The 21731-nt window shown below is 45.9% G+C and overlaps 2 protein-coding genes across 2 annotated transcripts in view; one reads left to right on the plus strand and one right to left on the minus strand.

The window, feature by feature from the left end:
* Positions 1-1640: 1640 nt before the first annotated feature.
* TBCCD1 (TBCC domain containing 1) lies at positions 1641-19480 on the minus strand. Its single transcript, XM_036769080.1, has 8 exons — positions 19074-19480; positions 14212-14592; positions 11345-11500; positions 9204-9570; positions 6340-6526; positions 5681-6178; positions 2994-3143; positions 1641-2584 (listed from the first exon to the last, which is right to left on the minus strand). Exons 2-7 carry the CDS (start codon positions 14545-14547, stop codon positions 3014-3016), a joined length of 1674 nt encoding a protein of 557 aa, XP_036624975.1. The 5' UTR covers positions 14548-14592; positions 19074-19480; the 3' UTR covers positions 1641-2584; positions 2994-3013.
* Positions 19481-19809: 329 nt separating this feature from the next.
* Positions 19810-21731, plus strand: part of DNAJB11 (DnaJ heat shock protein family (Hsp40) member B11) — a 30024-nt gene continuing 28102 nt past the window's right edge. The window contains exon 1 of the mRNA XM_036768006.1: positions 19810-19941. Within this exon, the coding sequence (XP_036623901.1) occupies positions 19874-19941 (68 nt within the window). The 5' untranslated portion in view covers positions 19810-19873. The remainder of the gene's footprint in view (positions 19942-21731) is intronic.

Genomic DNA, 21731 nt, shown 5'->3' on the forward strand with positions numbered 1-21731 from the left:
CAAACTACCAAGGAATTACTTTATAGAGCTAGAAAAATAATAATAAAATTCATCTGGAGGAATAAAAAGTCAAGAATATCAAGGAAATTGATTGAAAAAATGTGACAGAAGGAGGTCTAGAAGCACTAGATTTCAAATTATATGACAAAGTAATCATCTGGACATTTAGGTACTGGGTTAAAAAACAGAGGCTGATCCATGTAATAGATTAAGTATACAACAGACAGAAGCAAATGAGCATGGCAGCCTAGTGTTTGAGAAACAAAGATCGGAGAAATTGGGGCGAGAACTCACCATTTGACCAGAACTTCTGGAACAACTGGAAAGTAGTCTGGCAGAAACCAGAAATAGACCAATATCTCACACTGTATACCAAGATGAGCTCGGAATAGATACACGATTTAAACATAAAGGGTGATATCAGAAGCAAATTAGGAAAGCATGGGAAAAAAATTACCTGTCAGATATATAGAGAAGGAAAGAGTTTATGACTAAACAAGAGACAGAGAGGCTCATGGGAGGTAAAATGGATAATTTGGATTACATTAGATAAAATGTTGTTTCACAAACAAAGCCAATGTTGCCAAATTTAGAAGAAAAGCAGGAAACTAGGGAAAAAACTTATAGCAAGTTGCCCTGATAAAGGTCTCATTTCCCAAAATATGTAGGGAATTGAGCCTAAAGTTACAAAAATAATTGATAAAAGGTCAAAGGATATGAATAGGCAGTTTTCAAAAGAAGAAAAGCTATCAACAAACATATAGAAAAATGCTCTATATCATTATTGTTTAGAAAAATGAAAATTAAAGCATCTCTGAGGTACAACCACATACCCATCAGACTGGCTAAGATGAGGGAAAAGAAAAATAACAAATTCTAGAAGAAATGTGGAAAAACTGGTGGGGGAGTTGTGAACTGATCCAAGGATTCTGGAGAACAATGTGGAACCATGCCCAAAGGCTACAAAACTGTGCATACCTTTGACCCAGCAATACTACTACTAGGCCTGTATCCCAAAGAAATCAAAGAAAGGGAAAAGGACCTATTTGTACAAAAATATTTATAGCAGCTCTTTTTGTGGTGGCAAAGAATTGGAAATTGAGGGGATTCCCATTAATTGGGGAATGGTTGAACAAGTTGTGGTCTATGATTGTGATGCAACACTAGTGTGCCACAAGAAATGAGAAGCAAGATGTTCTCTGAAAACCTGGAAAGACTCATATGAACTGATGCAAAGCAAAATGAGCAGAAACAGGACACTGCACACAGAAAGAGCAATACTGTAAGAATAACCAACGGTGAGAGACATAGCTACTCTGATTAATACAATGATCCAGGGCAATTTCAAAGAATTCATGATAAGAAAAATGCTCTATCCACCTCCACAGAGAGAACTGATGGATTCAGAGTGAAAACTGAAGCATATTTTTTCTTTACTTTCCTTGCTTTTTAATTTCACAACATGGCTAATGTGGAAATATGTTATATGTGACTTCATATGTATTTCTTGCCTTCTCAATGGGTGAGGGAGGGGTGGAAGGAGAGAGAAAATTTGGAACTGAAAATAAAAATAATTTTTTAAAAACCTCCCCATTTTAAGCATTTCTCCCCTTTCCTTAAATAAAGGAAAGAAACTTCTCTAAGAAAATGTAAACTTTATTTTGACATCACAAAGTATCTCTACTTGAAAATCTCAAGCATAAAGATAGAAGCTCTATATTGTCACAGGAAAGCAAAAATACTTTTTACAATTAACTACAGTTTCCAACAGAGAATAAGAAATAAACATTATTTTTTTAAAATTTCATTGTTTCACAGATTAAAGGCTAGATTAGAACAATCTCTATATAAAAATATTTCTTCTGACTTTTATACACCAAGAAATAACAGCACATATACATATATATGCATATTTCCATCAAAAAAGTTTTAAAGGCATACCAAACTGCAGTAGACAAATAAAAAATACTTTCATTAGCTCCACAAGGGGCAGAACCCCTTTGCCTCCAAATAAAGGCTGTTCATTTGTGTCTATAACCTGACACTTCAGTATAAAAATAATAACATGGGACTGTTGTCACCAACTTTACCATCTTCAAAACTATAAAAACTGGCATTCTTTGGTTTGTGAGACCCCTTGTTTATATGGTCGGTTTGTTTTCAATTCCGCTTATACTTTAAGAAGAGAGTAAGTGACTAAATCAAGCAAAAGTCTCCCAAAGGACAATAAAACCCAATGAATTCCAGTGCTAGTGGGCACCCTGATAGTTCATTCCTTCCTTATCTTAACCTGGAGATGCTAGAATTCTTCAATGTATTGTCATGGCACCTATACCCCACTAGGAACAGAACACATCAACATTTTATCATCAGCCACTCGGCTTTATATTTCCTTAGACAGGACAGGAACACACCAGAATCATTAAAATTGGTTTTTTGTGTTAAAATTCACCACACTTTTCATCTATTCTGAGATGTGTGGAGAAAGATGGGGCTCACTTGCAGCTCCTTTCCCTGGGCTCCTCCGTTCTCCCGAGCTCCTTTGTCAGCTCCCATCAGACATTCCTCTTGATTACCTTGATACCTAACAGAATAAAACAAAGTCGTGTGATAAAGACCCCCCTTCCCCTATGCCTTAGCATGGAATGCCCACCTGTGTTTCTGTCCCACCAGTGTGGTCTTCCACTTCACTTGCAGGAATCAAGAGTTCTTTTGGGTGTGTTCCTGAGAAGCATTAGCCATTGCTCTCTAGAGCAACTAAGGAGAAGACGGTCGGGAAAGGATTCATAAAGGGGAAATGGGACCTAAAGGGAATGTGAGAGATAATGGAGACAAGAAAAGCCAAGCCTGAGGATGGAAGTTTAAAGAAGCCAATCCTGTCTGATGGCTGACCCTAATCCTGCCAGCTTCATTTGAGTGTTTTTTGTTGGGTTATTCCTTGCTAAAATATAGAAAGTGCTTTAAAATGTCCCATTCTAAAAATAAAGACCTACCATGGCTTTGTAGGATGTCTTTATCCTGCGGCCTGTTTCGAACCTGCTGCAGGAGGCACGAGACTGTCGAGCTGCTGGCTTTGGCCTGTGTTAATCAACCATTCGTAAAACTTATTCTCAACCAGCACCTGGAACTGCTTCCTTTGATCCCTAAAGTGTAGAATATGGAGATTTAGGAAATAGGGTTGGGGAAGAAAAAAGCCATGAGAGAATTCACAACATTTGTTACTGCAGATCATCACAAGTTGCATGATTCTCTACTGGCTGAGCCATTTCCCAATTTTCATTTTCTCTCCCACTAAACAGCCCCCATGCTTGGGACATCTAGACTACCAAACAAACCCCCAAACCCCAAACCAAGACTTCCACAAAATTCCAACATAACACAGCTATTTCTTCTTCCTAGTCCACTAGGCTCATTATTTTGCTACAAAAAAAGATGGACTGAGTGGAGAGGATTGTCTTTACAAAGAGACCTGGGTGTCACCCTGTAGTTCTCTGTTCTGCTATTTGTCTACAGGAAGATCACGCTGTAGTATCTCTCCAGACCCAGAACCAACCAAGACAGAAAAGTCTTGTCCAACAAAATGCATCTGAGCAGCCCTTTCTGTCCTTACTCTGGTCTTTGCTACCATGCCTCAGCTCCCTTCTCAACTGGATGTCCAGGAAACACCTCAAACTCAACATGGCCAAAAGAGATTATCTTCTCCCCTAAACCCTCCTCGCTCCTACCTTCCCTATTACTGTAGAGGGCACCACCATGTCCCCAGGACCTCAGGTTCCCAACCCAGGTGCCATCCTGGATTCCTCACTGTTCCTCACCCCCCACATCTGATATGGTGCCAAGGTCTGCCAATTTCATCTCCACAGAATCTCTGGAATATGCTCCCTTCTCTCCTCAGACACTGCCCTCATCACTTCATGCCTGGACTATTCCAATAGCTGCTGGGGCGAGGGGGAAGGTTTGCCTGCCTCAGGTCTTTCCCCATTCCAGTCCACCCTCCATTCAGCCACCCAAGGGATTTTTTAAAGCTCAGGTGTGATTATGCCACTCCCTCTGCCCCAATAAATTCCAATGGCTCCCTATGGCCTCTAGAAGCAAATATAAAACCCTCTGCTTGGCATTTAAAGCCCTTAGCTCCCTCCTACCTTTCCGGGCTTCTCATACCTTACTCTCCAACACATAGTCCTTGATCCACCTCTCAGTTCCTGGCCTTCTCTCTGGCTCTCTTTCATGCCTGGGATGCTCTCTCCTCTGCTCCAATTACTGATCTAGCTTGCTCACTTTAAGTCCCAACTAAAATCCTTCCTTTCATTGGAAGCTTCCCCCAACCCCTCTAAATTCCAATGCCTTCCCTCTGCTAATTATTTTCAATTTATTCTGCATAGAGCTTACTTTGTATATATTTGTTTGTCTCCCCCATTAGACTGTAAGCTCCTCGAGGGCAAGGAGTGCCTTTTGACTCTTTCTGTATCCCCAGCACCTAGCACAGAGCCCAGCATACAGTAAAGTGCTTAATAAATGTTTACTGACTTTTTTTTCTCCATTGATGAGTTCCTCCCCAAACCTCTGCTGTGAGAAGGGACCAGATCAGCCCTCCTTCATTCCTCGGACTGTGCTACCATGTCCCTACACAGGGGCCTTTCCCGGCCTTTCTCTGAGTCCTCAGTGCCTGGATGCACAATGCCTGGCATGGGACAGGCTTTCAATAAATGCCTGTTGACTGAGGACTGATGACTTCAGGTTTCTGGATTCAGCAAAAGGATGGAGCAGATGCTTATTGAATGGCTGCTACTGCTATCCAATGTCATCCAAACTTTCCAAGATAACCCATCACAAACTCAAGGAAATCAATATAAACATAAGAGGCTGATTACTAGGAAGATTAGGTATCAAGTGCAAACTACTGGGCCCTCTGACAACTGGCTCCACCAACCTTATTATGTTAGTTCTTCTCCCTCCCGTTCTCGTCACCCTCTGACCTCCCCACACTCTCTTGTACTTTCAGATCTCTTGTCCCTACTTGGAACACTCTTCCAAAACAGCCCTCCCTGGCCACATCTTTCTTCATTAGAATGTAAGCTCTTTGAGGGCAGTATGCCCTGTCTGGCCTGTTGTACCTGTATCCCCAGCATGCAACACAGCGCCTGACACATAGTGGTAAGTGACTAATAAATGCTTTTTCGGTCATGCACCCATGGGCTCACAATCTAATTCAAACTCTGCCTCTGCCTTAAGACTTGTCTGGTAATCAGGCCAATTTCTCTTGCTGAATTTCATCAGCTGTTATTGTCTGCACCAAACAGCCTGCTGTCTTGTACGGTTCTTTGGTTGCTTCTTGCATGTCAACCTTACTTCCCCAACCACACTGCCAATTACTCAAGAGTAGGGTTACGCCTTGAGCTGCTGTGGTATACTCGGGGCACAGCAGGGCTTCTTAAACTTTTTCTACTTGTGACTGCCCTGTGGGGTCCTGATGCACAGTTTAAGAAGCGCTGGTGTACAGCATTCAGGAGACGCACTAAGCTGAAACAAACGGACACAAAGAAGTCTGCACTCCTGGACTTTGAGGAATGACCTGGGTCCTCTAACAGGGAGATCAGTGTTGAGGATGTGCAAAGAAGTTGGCTATTGGCCACATTTTATGCAACAAAGGGACTTTTGCTACTAGGAACGACTCACTCACTTTGTCAAACCTGCCTCCTTCACTGTCTTCTGCCAGATATGTATCTTCTGTTCTCGCTGGCCCAGTGCCTTCTGATAGGCCGGTGGGAGACCCCCTGGAATCTCTGTTGTGTCCCCTTCCATCTCAAATGGAATCACAAACACATAGAACTCACAGGGGGGCAAGAGTCGGAAGACCCTGGCATCATTATTCTCCCTGCACACAATCATCGGCTTGTCCCAGTAGTTGGGCACTGTGGCGAGTCCAGTCCTGGCCATGTGGTCTTCGAGCATTGGGTAATGAGTATGGAAGGGTCCGAATGTTACCATCTGATTACCAGAGAGGAGAAGAGGGCGTGTGGGTGTCAGAATGTGAAAGGTACAGCCTGTGGTGGAGGAGATGGACAGACGATGGCAAACAGCAATGACCTTCACGTTGTCACAGCTGTGGAGGTGCAGAGTGGTCTGGACAGGCCCCAGGACCAGCGTGCTGCTCCTGCACTTCTCCACGGTCACAGATCTGAGGAAGAGAAAGGCGGCGAGTGAGGGGCTCGCTTTCCTGAGCCAGAGGCCCCATCCCTTATGAAAGCGGAGCTCCTGGGCCAATGGGAAATGTTATAAAACAAAGAGAGAGCTCCCAGTGAACAGGAGATGCACGAGCACTCAGACAAGCATGCTTACCGCAACGGGGACAGCAGGTATATAAAGGACTCATTGCAACGATGAATTTTCACGTGGGCCCCGACTAAGGTCTCTGAGCTCTTGGCCAAGGTCTGCTTGTACACCTGGGTCATCACCACAATTCGATGTATCTTGGGGGCCATGTGTGTATTGCAAGCAATCTTGGCTCTCTTGGTAGTTCCTTCAACTGCAAACACACACACACACACACACATTAAATACAGTTTAATGAAATAGTCTAAAATGAAGCATTAGTGTCAAGAGACATTCGTGTATGTGCGACAAGTACACTTGACAATGAGGAGAAACAAAGCCACAAAGCGTGACCCAGAGCCCACCAGAAACCATGTTATGTTTCCCAACCAGTCAGCCAGTCTTAGAGCCCAACAGTCTCCAGTTCCTGGAGATTCACTCTCCCCAAGGCCAATCCGACAGCTGGGGTCAAACCCACCATCTGCTTTCCTTGTTGCTGAGCATGGCTGGAAAAAGCTGCAGAGTCCCATGGATTTGGGACATGACAAATCCAGGCTCCTACACTGAAGTGGGCCTTCACTGCTTCTGAGCAGAGCTTTTTAATATCTGTTCAATTTTTCCTATGACCTGTTCCAAACACCTCCTATATTCCTAAAGCCCCTGATCCTGCCCTCACCTTCCTCACTCTCACCTCCAACTTTACTGAGCTGCTGGTTCTCTAAGCATGAGATCCTGGCTCAATAATCATCAAATAAACACACTATTATAGGGAATGAACTGGATCGACTTCAACATGCTTGGTAAGAATAAGACCAGAAGACAAGAGTGAGCTGTAATCAAAAGGCAGGATGGTCCACAGCTTCCATGTGTGGGGGCAAATCGAGGAGCTGAACCATCTGAGGGCAACAACAAACATAATTTCCTGGAACTTTTGGATCCCGAGGTACTGCAGTTACTGCACCAGCGGCTGGGGACTTGCCTGCCAAGGGTCTCTCCCCACTCCAGCCTATCCTCCATTCGGCCACTAAAAGGATTTTCCAATAAGCTCTAGTGGCTTCCTGTGGCCTCCAGGAAGAAAGAGAAAACCCTTTGCTTGGCATTCAAAGGCCCTCACCACCTCGCTTCCTGCTGCCTCTCCATTCTTTTTACATGACTCTCCAACACGTATTCCTGGATGCAATGCCACTGGCCTCTGGCTGGTCTAGCAACAAGACTGCCTGTGTCTTGGCTCTGTGCCTTTCAGTGGCTGCTCCCCATATCTGGAACGCCCTACCTCCTATGCTGATTGCTGACCTCCTGGGCTTCCTAAATCCCCCTTGTATATCCCCCTCTTAATTCTAGTGATTTCCCTCCTTTAATTGTTTTCTATTTATCCAGGATGTAGCTTCTTTTGTCTCTGTTTGCGTGTTCTTTCCCTCATTAGACTGGGAGCTCCTTGAGGGCAGGGACTGTCTTTTGCCTCTCTTTGTATCCCAGTGCTTAGCACAGTGCCTGGCACACAGTAGGTACTTAATAAATGTTTATTAATTGATTACATACACACCCAATACAGCAGATGAAAATGCAGAGGATTCTTCAAAGAATCTGAAAAGAACATCCAAATTAAATCAACCTACATTGGGATGCTTGGGAACATCAGTACAAAAGTGGATAAAAGTAGTGACTGAGAAACAGTGAGTTGGAAAATCTTAGTCGTGAGTAAGGCAGGGCAGAGGTCGCCGTAGAGGATCCTCCAGTCTAGACACTGTGAATACTTTCTTTAAAAAGAGCTTTGGAAGGTGCTATACTTGGCAAGCACCAGTAACACTACCAAAAAACAATATTGATTACCTGAAATGATTCATTACTCCAGTGGGAGTCATTCTCAAGTCAGCTATCTGTGTACAGACTACTGACTTGTCAGAGAAAAGATCAAAATTAATCTGAAATGAGAAGGATAAAAATAAGGAAAACAGGGCAGCTAGGTAGCACAGTGAGTAGAGCACCAGCCCTGGAGTCAGGAGGACCTGAGTTCAAATCCGGCCTCAGACACTTGACACATGTACTAGCTGTGTGACCTTGGGCAAGTCACTTAACCCCAATTGCCCTGCCAAAAAAAAATGAGGAAAACATGGTGTAATGAAGGCAACTGTAGCCTGACCTATTTAAACAGGTTGCTGAAAAAAGGGAAATGGATGAAAGAAAGGATAAAGACACCAATTATAAGTTTCAAACAAAAGTTTAACCAATATAAATCAAATGCCCTAACAGGGAGCCCCCAAAGAGCCTAACAATGGCTTCCATTAACAAAAATAATGAACTACTTGCCAGGTCAAGAAAGACAGCATCCAATAACACCAGTTTAGAACAGAAACTTATTTGCAAAATCTCAGAGAAGGATGATAGAGGACTCTGAACATGATCACTTCATAAATAGGAAGAAGCAGTTGAAGATGATGAGTAATATTGCTTTAAAAGAAGGAAGAAACAAGGGAGAAGAGGGAAAAATTAGTTGAAATAAAGATGGGTGAGAGAACCAACTAGCAAAGTCTTCCCAAGGTCGTCATTTAAAGATGAAACTGGAAAAGATCAACTAAAAAAAATTTTCGTTTAACCAATCCATTTCAGCATCAAGGGCAAAGAAGAAAGTATCCATTTGAACTCCAGCATCATAGTTTCAGATGAATCTCTCGAAGCAAAAATGCACTGAACGAACAAAAACAGACATTCAAATATCTTAGACCATCTCTTTGAAGTTGGTGTTACTTTAAGACAAAAGTCCCCATGCAAAAGAGGGACATCCTCCTGTTCTTTGCCTCCCTTGAGCAGCTGACACAGAAGACACAGGGCTATATAGAACCCAGAAACAACTAAGCCATTCCACTGGAGATGCACAAGAACTTAGAACCTACCTTGCTGGGCCCAAGCCAACTTCTTCCCAGTCTTGAGGCAGGCAGATGTACCAAACGGGTTTGCAGTCAAACAACCCCTGAGCCAGGCTTCCAGCTTTGGGAAGGAGAAGGTTTTGGAAGTCTTTGAGAAGCCACTCTCTGAATGCAGGGGCTGCCACAGTGCAAGCTCATGGAGCGGATAAACCTTCCTGGCTTTGCTGACTGTACCTTCAATGAGGAAGCTGAGGGCCTGCACAGCTTCGGGAGAGACCAGGCTTTTGTAGGTGGAGTGGGAGGCATTGGTGAGCTGCTCTGGGTCCAAAAGAAGCTCCAAGAGATTAGACAGGTGATTATAGACAAAGGCTTGGTGGCTGTAATCATCCCAGGTCTAAAAAATCAAAAGAAAGCAGTCTTAGTGAAGAGAAGAGCTTTCATAAGACATAAAATTGCACTGGAGGAAAGGCGGGGAATCTACAGTCCTGAGGCCACATGTGGCCCTCTAGGTCCTCAAGTGCAGCCCTTTGACTGAATCCAAACTTTAAACCCAACTTTGTTCTATGAAGAACATGGTCATTGTGGTCCGTGGAGTCATGAAGAGTGGGGCACAAATGAATGACTCAACAGCAAGAAAACATTAGATCAAATGCATTCTAGAAGAGAGATTTTCTCTTTACCGTGGCTATTCAAAAGTGCCCTTCAAATCTCAGATCAAACACACTCCAAGTGCAATTAATCACAACAGACATTTGGCTAGCTTAGGAAACACATTCCACTATCGTCTAAGAACAGATATTTCACCATCCTTTGGTGGAAACCACATGGTGTGCTACTTGAAGAGGCCCAAGGGCCCCCCTGAACAAGAGAGAGCTTTTGAAAAGAAGTCACAAACACAACAGGCGTCTCAGTGGTCGTCCAGTTCCCTAGAACAACATCTTCACATACTGCAACAATTCTACCCAGCACATCCCTACATTTTTTTCAGGGGAGGCTAGACCACTAACTTCATCCACGCTGATGCAGATCAGGACTTTATAGAGAAGCCATATTCTGAGACAGCCATTTATGGCAGCGAGAGAAGAAGTGACCTATCCAGAGTCACTCAGCTAGTCTGTGTCAGGACCAGGATTTGAAACCAGGTCTTCCTGACTCCAAAGCTGGCACCATGCTTCTTCTCATGTGACCATGAAATGAAGGATTAGACACTTTTTTGGATCCTCATAACCTCTCAAACATCTACAAAATAGGAGTTATACACAAGATGCTGCAATTTTGTCTATCTCCGTGGTCTGACATTATCAGCTCAGCTCCCCTCCCCCCTCCATCTGCCATGCTCTGGCAGGGCTCCCCCACCCAGTCCATAGTCTTGTAACAAAACTCAATTCTGCCCCCTTGGGGGCCATCCAATAAAACATGACAGTGACATTGTATAAGAAAGCAAAACCCCACAATGTGATGCTTATAAGGAGCACACCTAAAAACTAAAACCATTCAGAGAGTAAAAATGAGGGGTGAGGACAAAACTGTGCTATCAACAGTTATCAACTATCACCCAAGCCATCAACCAAAGCAAAAACAAACATTCCCAACACAAAGAGAGATAAACAAGGAAACAACATTCGGATGCAGCGAACTGCAGCTCATACTGCTTCTCCTGTAGCAATCAAAACTTTCAAAAACCTTTCAGAGACACAGGTAAACATCTTTCAGAAGAGCAATCATACATCTCTTTTAAATGCTCTCTGGTCACAGGAGATGGTTAAATTTGCCTTTGGACTACAACACCCCGGTCAATCACCTCAAGAGAGACACCACCCAGTCTGGCTCGGTGCCTGGTATACAGCAGGTGCTTAATAAATACCTTTGATTGACTGGTTGATAAGAAATGTACCGAGTGGAGTTCAAAGCATTTTGCAAATAGAACAATAATCTTATGAAATACACAAATGGCAAGGGCTCAGGTATCTTTAGAGAACACGTGGGAACGTAGGCTGGGCCGCTTCTCTAGCAGTGAGAGCGAGAAAGCTGGGGAAGCTCCTCCTCTCTCACCAGCGGATCATGGATGGACTCAAAAAGGAGTCTCAGCCTGATGGACCGCAGGGTCGGCCTGATCCATGTGCAGTCTGTTCACAAGGCAGTCGTAACACTGGAACCAAAACAAGTACCTTATTATGACAGGTGGATTTCCCGGTCAAGTCAGGGGACGGAGATCTGTTTCTGGGACTTGGCCACTCTTCTCCAATCAAAGATGTTCTTAAGGAAACCTTATTCAACTGCTGTATATACAAAAACAGCAGGAACTGAAAGGTGTTGACCGAGAGCTGTCCAAGAAGGAAATGAGAAACTGTCAACATGCCTATCGCCACAAACAACCACCAGGCTGCAGTGAAACAGAGCGCAGCTGCAATTCGTTTCACCAGAAGAATGAGCATCACTTGCCATGTGCATTTTAGTTAAAAAGCTGTAGGGCTTTCAAAAACTGAACCAATTATCTAAAAAGCAGGCATATTCCCAGTTGAGGGTCCACGGTCACTCCCCAAAATGACAACAAAATGTTTTATTTTGTAACACTTTTTGAAAGTTCTTTGTTTGTAAAGTTGTAAACTCAAAAATCACTCCAACAAAACCTGTCATTTTAAAATGCATAATTCAGAGGCCTCATTAAAAGTTAAATTTAAATGGAACTGAAAAAATACAAGGAAGTCTGAATGTTCTGAGAAGCCCCCCTTCGTAAGCATGTCAAGATTCTGGCAGAATAGAAACAAAAACAAGAAACCAAATCATTTGAAAAAGACGAGTGCACGTGCACTAGTATAAGATGGCCAAAATGCCATTTTTTATGACCTATTCAAACTCTGATAGTCAGATGGGGAGCCAAATTTGCTTTGGTACTTAACACTCTGGCCATTATTTGGTGAATTGGGTGCCCTGGGGAGTGTAGGAACAATTTCATGTTCCCTGGTGTGCTCTTCCAGAGCATCCCTTTTGATTTGTTTTTCCAGAAATGGTGACAGGTTCATACTAAGTCATTCACAAATGTGCCTGATCCCCTCTAGAGACCAAGGGCTGATACCTGTCAAGAATCGTCCCTTATCGAAAGTTTAAGGGGAACAAAGAGTTGGCTCTAAAAAGAATTTAGCATTCTTGCCGAGAGACCCACCCAGTTATGTCATATATGGGGTAATCCTGAAAAGTCAAGAGGCATTTGGGAAATGGGATTTTCAGAAATGTGAGTATCTCTAACCTCACATGATACGCAGAATAGCAAAGAAAGGAACTAAATCCACATACGCTGTCCACGACATCTGGGTGCATCATGGACCAGGGTGCTTCCTACCTCTAGGGCACTCTAATTTCCCCCTCAAGAGTTTTCTTCATTTCGGTTTCCCAGCCAAAATTTGAAGTAGGCATCCTGTTCTTTTTTTTTTTTTTTGTAGCTCACCACAAGGTAGAAATGGTTCTTTAGTTGACTCTCCAATGTGAATTATTTCACATGTGGCATGTTGAAAAAATAGGGCATACTAAGCCGCAGCATAATTTTGTGGAAGTTAGGAAACATGAATTTTAAGCCCACCTTGATCACTACCTGGCTAGGCATCCTCGGGTAGGTTACTTTACCTGGCTGATCTTTTTTATTGATCATTAAAGGGCTGGCCCACAGAATCTTAAGGTCCCTTCGAGCTGACATTTCAGGCAACTTGGTCACTCCATAACCAGAACTAAACATTTTCTGCCTCTTGTTTTTAGGTTTATCCACATGATTGTGTGATATGCTACAGACTGAGAGGACAGAGCCTGCCTCAGACTCAAAAAGGTCTGACCTGACCTGATCTGTGGGTTGAAGCTTCTGATATATATTCGCTCCTACAAGGAAATCCACCTCTTGGTACTCCAGGAAGCTCTTGAAGAAAAAAGCTGCCTAAGAATTTCCTCTATCAATGAAACCACAGCCTGGGGTTGGCCCTGCTCCCAAAGATTCTTCTTTTAAAGGAGTTTAATTTGAAAAAATAATGAGCTCTTCAACCTACTCACTACACAGCAAGAATAATTAGCTTCCCTTCTGGGCTAAGAAGCTGTAAGGTGGATTTTAGTGTGTGTAAGGTGGATTTTTCTTATTCTTTTTAAGATACTAGTTCCTAGGATCCAGGGCCATAACAATCTCTAGTTCCCAGGCTCATGGCTGATAAATAGCTCCACCATGCCAGTGCAGCATTATATAATGATAAATAACATAAACATTTGTGCTTAAAGTTGTAAATATCCATTGTGACTGCTTAGTGAGATATAATGATGAGATAATATAAATTTGCAAGGCTATTGCTGGAAAATTGCCTTCTTTGTCTGTTAACCTATAAATCAAGTGGGCACTGGTCAGTAAGTGGGGAATATGACAGTGTAATGCTGTTCTTGCCTCAACCAGCCCCCAGTGAGGCTGAGGAGGGAATGCACAAACTGGAATGCTGTGCATGCCTTGATCAGCCCCCATCAAGCCTTAGGGGGAACCCTTAGAGGGAATGCATGTATGCTTGCATTGACTGGCCCCCACTAAGCCTTAGGGGATACAAGGAGTTGGAACTCCCATTCTCATCAACCCCTTCGAGAAGACTTGTTAAGGAAGTTGTAGGAGTTGATGCTCCCATTATCGGCAACCCTTAGACAAGAATAAAGTAATACTATTTAACCCCTTCTTATGTCTCTGTTCCTGTCTTACTGTCTGCCTGAATCAAGAGTGAACCTGCTAGCCCCTCCTGTGTGTGCTCCCACCTTACAACTGGTATAGGGTTTATCTGTCTAGCACCTCCCCCTCAACTGCTTCCCTTCTCCACGGGGTCCCTGCTCTGCTGCTGCTGCTAGAAAAAGAGATTATGATGTTGCTGGATGGGCTAAGATTAATTCAGAACCAGAGATGCTGGGTCCTCACTGCCAACTGCTCTGAGGCCACAGATGGCCTCCCTAACCTATACACTGCAATTGTACAAATCGGGGTTTCTATCTTGTTTGAACCCCAACGACACTGGGCACAAAGGCCTACCTTACTCCTCTGCTTCTCCACATCCTCCTCACACGTGCAGCTGGACACCAGTTCAGCCCATTCCAGACGCTCCTCTGGGGTCCTCGGCACCAGACTATCAAAGATTTCAAAGTAAAGCCAAGCAATGTCCTTGGCCAACTGTAACTTCCCACAGGCAATATGCTTCCACGTGGGCCAGAAGAGGCGTGGGTAACCTCCTTCCCTGGCTCGGGTTCGAACATAAGTAGATATCTTTCTGAGATAGTGAAGGCTGAATTTGGCTGGAGGAGGGAGAGGCAAAGTGCCCACAATAAACGGTTCTGTTCTCACCCACAGGTGGACAGCCGACTGCTCCATCTTAACTCAGACACCATCTGTGTCTTAAGAGGCTGCTTTGCAAATCTAGGAAACAAAGTAGCTGTGTAAATTAACAGGAAACAAAAACACGAATACATTTATCAGTGAGACGCTGACAACATACTCTGTTTTTAAATGAACAACAGACTGCAGCAGTACAGAAAGGCCGGCAGAGTTTTGGCAATATGGAATTACAGGCAGCTGGTACTACTCAACAAAAACAATTCCTACCTGTATGGTTCCTGCTAGCTGCTTCAGAGAAAGTAAGTGCAAGAAGCAGGAATTTGTGCCTATTTGGTCAAGCTCATTCTCTATCGCAAGGTGCCTGGCCCACAAGAAGCCCAGTGTGTTTGGCTGAAATTAACACAATGATTTTGTAAGATTAAAGAATTAAAACTGGAAGGGAACTCAGTGGTGGGGTCTACTCTCTTCACTTCATAAGTAAGGAAAGTGAGCTCAGGAGTTTATGATTTGCCTAAGGTCACAGAGGTATTGTAAAGTCCAGTAGGGTTAGAGGAAAACATCACATCATGGAAATGGCTTAAAAGCACTTCACGTGCAAGACCCGAGAGTCTTCTTGTAAGGCGATCTCACAAAAAATGGAAGATTATGGGCAGTAAAGCCAGCCTAAAGAGAGTTTGCTGGGACCTGAAGAAGCAAGAGTTATTTCCAGGACATTAAGGGTGACAAAACCCAGAAGACAAATGGAAAAGCTGCCAAGGTTTTCACAATCGAGTTTTTTTCTCCATCAACAACAGTGGAGTCAGTATGCTTGGCCTCTGAGAGTGACCCTAGATGGGTCTTTAGAAGAAGGCTAGATTCAGGTAAGAGTACAAGGAGGAGGTCCGCACCAAAGCAAGCACCATTAGGAGGGTGATAAGGCATCGATCCTCAAGGAGGGGAAAAACCAATGATGGGAAACAAAATCTCTGACCCTGCCAATACCAAACACAGGTGAGCAAGAGAACATTGGCTCCGCTGCTGCTGCTGTCCAACCACGTGCCAGTTTTACAACTTCCCTGAGAATAGGTTCCAAAGGCATCCTCGGCATCCTCAGAATCCAGGGCATTCGCAGGAAACAGGCAGCCTTTGGCAAGCAGTATCTTCCACTGGACCACATCTTTACCATTACACAAATGAAAGAATCTAAGGTGCTTGTTTGTTGGCTTTTAAAAAGCATGTGATCCAGCAGAGGAAAATGCCACCTTGAACAAGGGTCTCTCCCCCAAGGTGTCTCCCACCCAATCAGTCAGACAGACAGTCAATAAGCACATTTTAAGCATCTACCATGTGCCAGTCACTGTGCTCAGTGCTGGGGATACAAAAAGAGGCAAAAGACAGCAAAGTCCTTCGAAAGTAAGAGACAACCATGTTCAGTGAGGCATGTGGCAGGACAATGCATGCTGGCCAGAAGAACTGGCCACTGTGATGGAAGAGCTCCCTAATCATCAGGGGAGCTTGGCCTAACCATCCACACGACAAAAAGCAAATGGATGAAGAATATCTATTACTGAGATTATGACATGCAGTTAAATGAATAAATCATGATGCCTGTCCACCAGTATGTATATCTGGGAGAAATAATACAAATAAAGCAGTTGAGCCCACAATTAAATAGTAGAAGAGTAGGCTGGATTGCCTCCAGGAAATTACAAAATTCACAAACTTTACTCAGAAACAAACGTCTGTCTTCTTAACAACTGAAGTTGTTAATGACAATTTGTTTGGTTGTGAGACAAAGTGCACAATAACTCCTCAAGACCTAAAAATGACACACAGAGGGCAGGAAGTATGGTTGGGGGCAGGTTGCAACATATGACATAAACCAATGAAGAACTCTGATGAGTAGGAGTTAGGATACCATCAGGGAAATGTGTAGCAGAAAAGGGAGGTGGATTGGTTACATAGTGAGTAATGACAGGCAGATGTCAGGAGAAAGTAAAGAAGACCTTGAGCAGATTAAATAGACCTCCTCTAGTAAATTTATGGAAAGACATGGAAGAGTCATACAGGAAGGAGAGGGAGGAGTGGCAATCTGCAATGGCAGTGAGACTGCCTGGATCCCTGAGATCACAGATCTGAGAAAATGCAGATGAGACTGAAGGACTTGAGATGCTCATGATCTCAATGTAATACAAGAGTGTGAAAGCATCAGACAAAAAACAAGGCAAGTCATCCAACAAACCTTACTAAACTCTGGGAGGACTAAAAAAGACAGTCCTTGCCCTTAACAAGCTTATACTCTACTGAGAGAGATATAACAGATATAGATGGGGATAAGCTAATTTGAAAATAAGATAATTCAAAAAGAGAGCATTAGCAGCAGAGGTGACCCAGAAAGGCTTCGAGCATCAGTGAATCTGAGTTGAGCCTGGAAGGAACAGGCCCTTAGCCTGCATTATCAAGTCCAGAACATGTATTTCTATAGTCCCACCATGCTCTACCATGGTCAGACTATCTACCATGTCCCTTTTTAAAAGGGACATTGAAAAGCTTGCATATTTAGAAAAAGGCAATTAGTGGCCTTCTCTGGTTGTGATGCAGGCTCATCTGGCTGTCTGGAGATTCACAACCTTGTTCCAAGATCATGGCAAATCACCTGAAGTGCGGTGCCAGGACTATGAAGGTACAGGAAAGTAATGTGGAAGGGGCACGAGCGAACTCCCACAGAAATCTTAGCCTAGATGGGGTCACGGAGAACATCAATGGCAGTGATACTAGAGGAAGCCACGTCACTGATGACAAAGAGAAATCTATGACACCACCAGCATATCTACAAAATGGAAATGGCCTGAAAGGTCAATTTCCTGATACACAAAAAGTGGTTGGTTCCATGGCAGGTCTGCTTATGCCTCCTGGGGCTAAGGTGATCCAGAAGTGAAAGCTTCCTCAGCTGCATAGGTTTCTTCTAAGAATTTAAGGGATGGGGGTGATTATTCCTCCTTTTCCCAGCCCTGTTTTATCTTTCCTCCTCCTCAATCTCTATATGTTTAGATAGATGCATGCTAGCATTCACTGCAGCCCTGCTCTTCATTATGACATTCCTTCTTGCTACTGAGTCTCCTGGATGAATGGAAAACACCACAGGGATGTATTGGTCATGCTGAGGAAACTGAGGGGCAGAAACATTTAAAAAACCATCAGTGGAATGTTATGGACCCTTTCTTCGTTCCCTGTGGGAAAAACTAAAGACTAAAGATTTTTTTTAAAGGTTCTAGTGTTATTTTGGGAAAGCCATCTATTCCTCTTCAATGAATAATTTCCCAAACTGTTAATAAAATGAAATAAGGTGAAGCTCATGCAGGAATAAATTCTGCCTCTGAAGCACACATCAACCAGGCTACTGTGCTGAAATCTTTTCCCTCCGGAGTCCTTGGAAAACAAGCCAACTTAACAAGAAGGAGGTTAAAGGAAGTGAAAACTATGTCTGTCACATGAGAGTGGATTGAGGGAACCAGAGATGTTTATTGTGGAGAAGAAAAAACATAGAAGGAACATGACAATTGTTTGAATATACTTGAAAGGTTGTCATGAGGAAAAGGGATGGAACTGGTTATGTTTAGTTCCTGGGGGCACGATGTGGACAAATGGACGAGAGCAGAAGAGGATTTCAGGTTCAATATAAGAGTTTCCTGATTAGTTTCCCCTGGCTTCCAGCATAGGCTCCCCTGAATGAGGGCTTAGCCTAGATGAAGTCCGAGGTCCCAAAGCTGTCCTAACTTTACTCCTTTTGTTTTGTTTTGTTTTGAAATCATCCTGGAAAGTGACAGGAGCCTGGGTTTTAAGCCTAAAGAGGCAAGCTGTACAATTAAAGGGCCCTCCCGGAGACTCCCAGCTTCCCATCACTCCCCCACCCCCATCTTTGGGATCCAACATCTGCTTCACCCTCCAGACCTCTTGGGATTCGAACCTGGGGCAAGCCCAGGGGCACAACTCCCCGGGGAGGGACAGGGAGACAGATCTATGCTAGTTCATTGCTAGGGTGGGCGCTCACTGACGTGCAGGGAGTGTTACCCCGGACCCTCCCCACTCGAGAAGGCTGTGACCACCCCCAAGTTGTCAGACCCTCCTCCAGAGGGGAGGCCATGAGCCCCCTCCCCTGCAAAAGGAGGCCGTGGGATCACCTCCAGCAAGACAGCATTAACCCCCCCGCCACCCAACCTTTGGACTTTTCCACTGCGGGGCTGCATGACCCCCGCCCCACCTTACATGGAGGAGAAGCTGTGATGCCCCAGCAAATGAGGCCATAGGACCCCGCCTTGAATGAGGACAATCTGGGACCCTCTCCCTCAAACGGGGAGAACCTTGGATCCCCCTCAAAAGGGGAGGCCGGAAGACCCCCCCCCCTTAAATTGGAGGGCACGGGATGACCCCCCACAAATGGGGGAGAACCTGAGACCCCTCTCAAACGGGAAGCCCTGGAGCCCTACTTTTTCAAATGGAGGGGTGTCATGGGTCAACCCGGGACCTCCCTCTGAAGGGGTAAATGACCCCCACCCTCCCAGACCACTGGCCCAGGACGTTACCTGAACGAATCGTCTGGGCAGAGCAGGGGGCGGGACGCGAAGGACTGCCCAGACACCCGCCTGCGCCTGCGCAGAGTCTTTCTCTGCGGAGGCTGAGAGGAACTACGGCGCAAGCGCGCAGGCACAGCAGGAGAGATTCGAGTCCGCCGGGAGGCCTAGAGCGGCTGCGGAAGCCTCCTTCCAGTAGCTGCCCGGAGATTCGGGAAGCCGGACGTGGCGCTTCTCGGCTCTCACGTTGACAACCCCCCCGCCTCGGAAGTATAACACTGAATTTCACTCGGCTATTATCAGTGGTGAGGGCTCAGTAAAGATTCAGTTGCAGTCCAGCCCAGACTTTGAAAAAAAACTAACCCTTCAGCTCCCCAGGCAAGGACTGCCGTAAACCTCCCGATGATTGGTTCGGAACTAGGTAAGAGGAGCTACCGCTTTTAGGGATTGGCAAAGCGAGACAGGAGGCGGGGCTTACGAAAAGCGCTACTGCCTGCAATTGGCCAGCAGTCCGTCATTTTGCTCCAATCCGAGAGACTCTTATCGCTATGGGAAAAAGGAGGGGGCGCTGCGACGCCGGTGATGCTACCGCCTGTGATTGGTCGGCCCTAGGATGCCGCTCTCCCGGTCCGTCCCTCACGGGAACGCGATCTAGGCGTTGAAGTGTCCGCCGGTGATTGGCCGCAGCGCCGGCACGCGCTGATGCCCTGGGCGCTGATTGGCCCGGCCCTGCATCGGCCCCGCCTCCCGCGGGGAGCGGGGACTCCCGGGATAGGGGAAGAAGGTGCGGGCTGTCGCTGAAGAGACTGACCATGGCCCCGCACAGGCTGGGTGGCCTGTGCCTCCTGCTGCTTTACATGCTCGGAGCCGTGATGGCGGGGTGAGGAGAGCGGGCCTCGGCGGGGAGGGCGTGAGGAGGTGGGGGAGGAAGGATCGGGGAGGCTGAGGGGCTGCGGGAGGGAAGCGCCGCCGGTGATGGGGGAGGGGACGAGGGGGGCTGAGGATTGAGAGGGGCAGGGCTTTGCTGGGGGAGATGGGGGCGGCGTGAGGGGAAACTGAGGAGTGAAGGGGTAGGACTGTCTGATGGGGAGCCAATGGGGGAGGGGATGAGGGGCACGGAGCTTTGCGGGGGGGGGGGCTGAGGACTGAGAGGTTAGGGCTGTCTGGTGGGGGAGGGGATAAGGGGCACGGAGCTGTATTGGGTGGGGGTGCTGGAGGGTGAGAGCCCAAGGCTGCCTGGTTAGGGGAGGGGAGGCAATGTCAAGGGAGGCCAAGGACTGAAGAGGCAGAGCTGCCTGTGCTGGGGAAGGGGCGGTTGATGGGGGAGGGGATAAGAGGCACGGAGCTTTGCTGGGGAGGGGCGCTGAGGACTGAGAGGTGAGGGCTGTCTGTGGTGGGGGAGGGGATAGGGGGGTAGCGTCCAGGGAGGCTGAGGACTGGGGTGGGGGTGCCAGCAGGAAGTGAAGGGGCTGTGCTCTCTGTTCTGGATAGAGAGGGATGGTGGGGGGAGCTGAGGGGAGCAAGACTGTGCTGGGGGGAGTGATGTGGGGTGAGGCTGTCTGATAAAGGGAATGGATGAGGGACAGACAGGGCACACATCCGTGTGCCGGGGAAGAGTCGGGACAGGCTTGGGCAGGCTGAATAGATGAGGGAGACGGGGCAGGAGGGGGAGGAAAGCGGGGCGTCCCTGGGAGGCAGGGTTGGGGGACTGTACTGGTGGGGAGGTAGGAGAGGGGCGAAGGGGGTAGCCCTGCCATGGGAGGGGGTGAGGAGGGCAGGGAGGGGGTTCTTCTGAAGGGGGTCAGTGGCAGGTGTATGACTAGGGAGTGTCTGGAGAAAGTTGATCTGGATAGACTTGTGGGAGACATGGTCATTATCTGTCAGGTGGGAGTAGAAGTGATTTGTTTTGTTTGGCCCCGGAGGACTGAATTAGGAGCCAGCAGGTAGAAGTGGCAAAGTGGCAACTTTAGCCCTGAGGAAAGGGGAAAAAACAAGAATAAAAACTTGCTAATGATTAGAACTATCCAAAAGTGGTCTGGACTGCCTCAGGATGTGAAGGTTTGCATGCAGTAGGTCTTCAAGAAAAAACTCAATAACCAAATTTGTAAGTTAATGTTGCAGGAGGGTAGGGTTCTTATTCATCTATAGACTAGATGACCTCTGAGCCTGTCCAGCCCCGATCTATAGATAATGCCTTCCAACTCCTAGTCTGTGATTCTGAGGGAGGAGGGAGCAAGACCAGGAGAAGAGGGAAGGGGTGAAAAGGAGCAGTGAGGCTAGGAGATTGATGGGAGTGTCACAGGTCAGTACTCCCCCTTATTGGGGTTTGAATGAATGAAGACTTGTGGTGTGGGAGAGGGGAATGCAGAGAAGAATCAATGTCATGTTTCACTTCTGGGGAGAATATCTTTTTTGAAAGCTGAGGAGTGACTTTGTCAAGCTGAGTGGTGTATGACAGAGGCACACAACTGTAGTGAGGCAAAGGAAGTGAGAACCTCTTGTCTTCCCAAACCCAGTGGAGTTATTGGATGTCATCAACCTCCTCAAGTGCTAGTGTGAAGTAGTGGAAGGAGCACAGTTAGAGGCAGAAGACCTGGGTTCTAGTCTTCGTTCCATCATTTATTAGCTGTGTGACCTTCTAGATGTTACCCAACCTGTCTGGCCCTCAAT

The sequence above is a fragment of the Trichosurus vulpecula genome, chromosome 7 (genome assembly GCF_011100635.1).
Source record: "Trichosurus vulpecula isolate mTriVul1 chromosome 7, mTriVul1.pri, whole genome shotgun sequence".
Classification (NCBI taxonomy): domain Eukaryota; kingdom Metazoa; phylum Chordata; class Mammalia; order Diprotodontia; family Phalangeridae; genus Trichosurus; species Trichosurus vulpecula.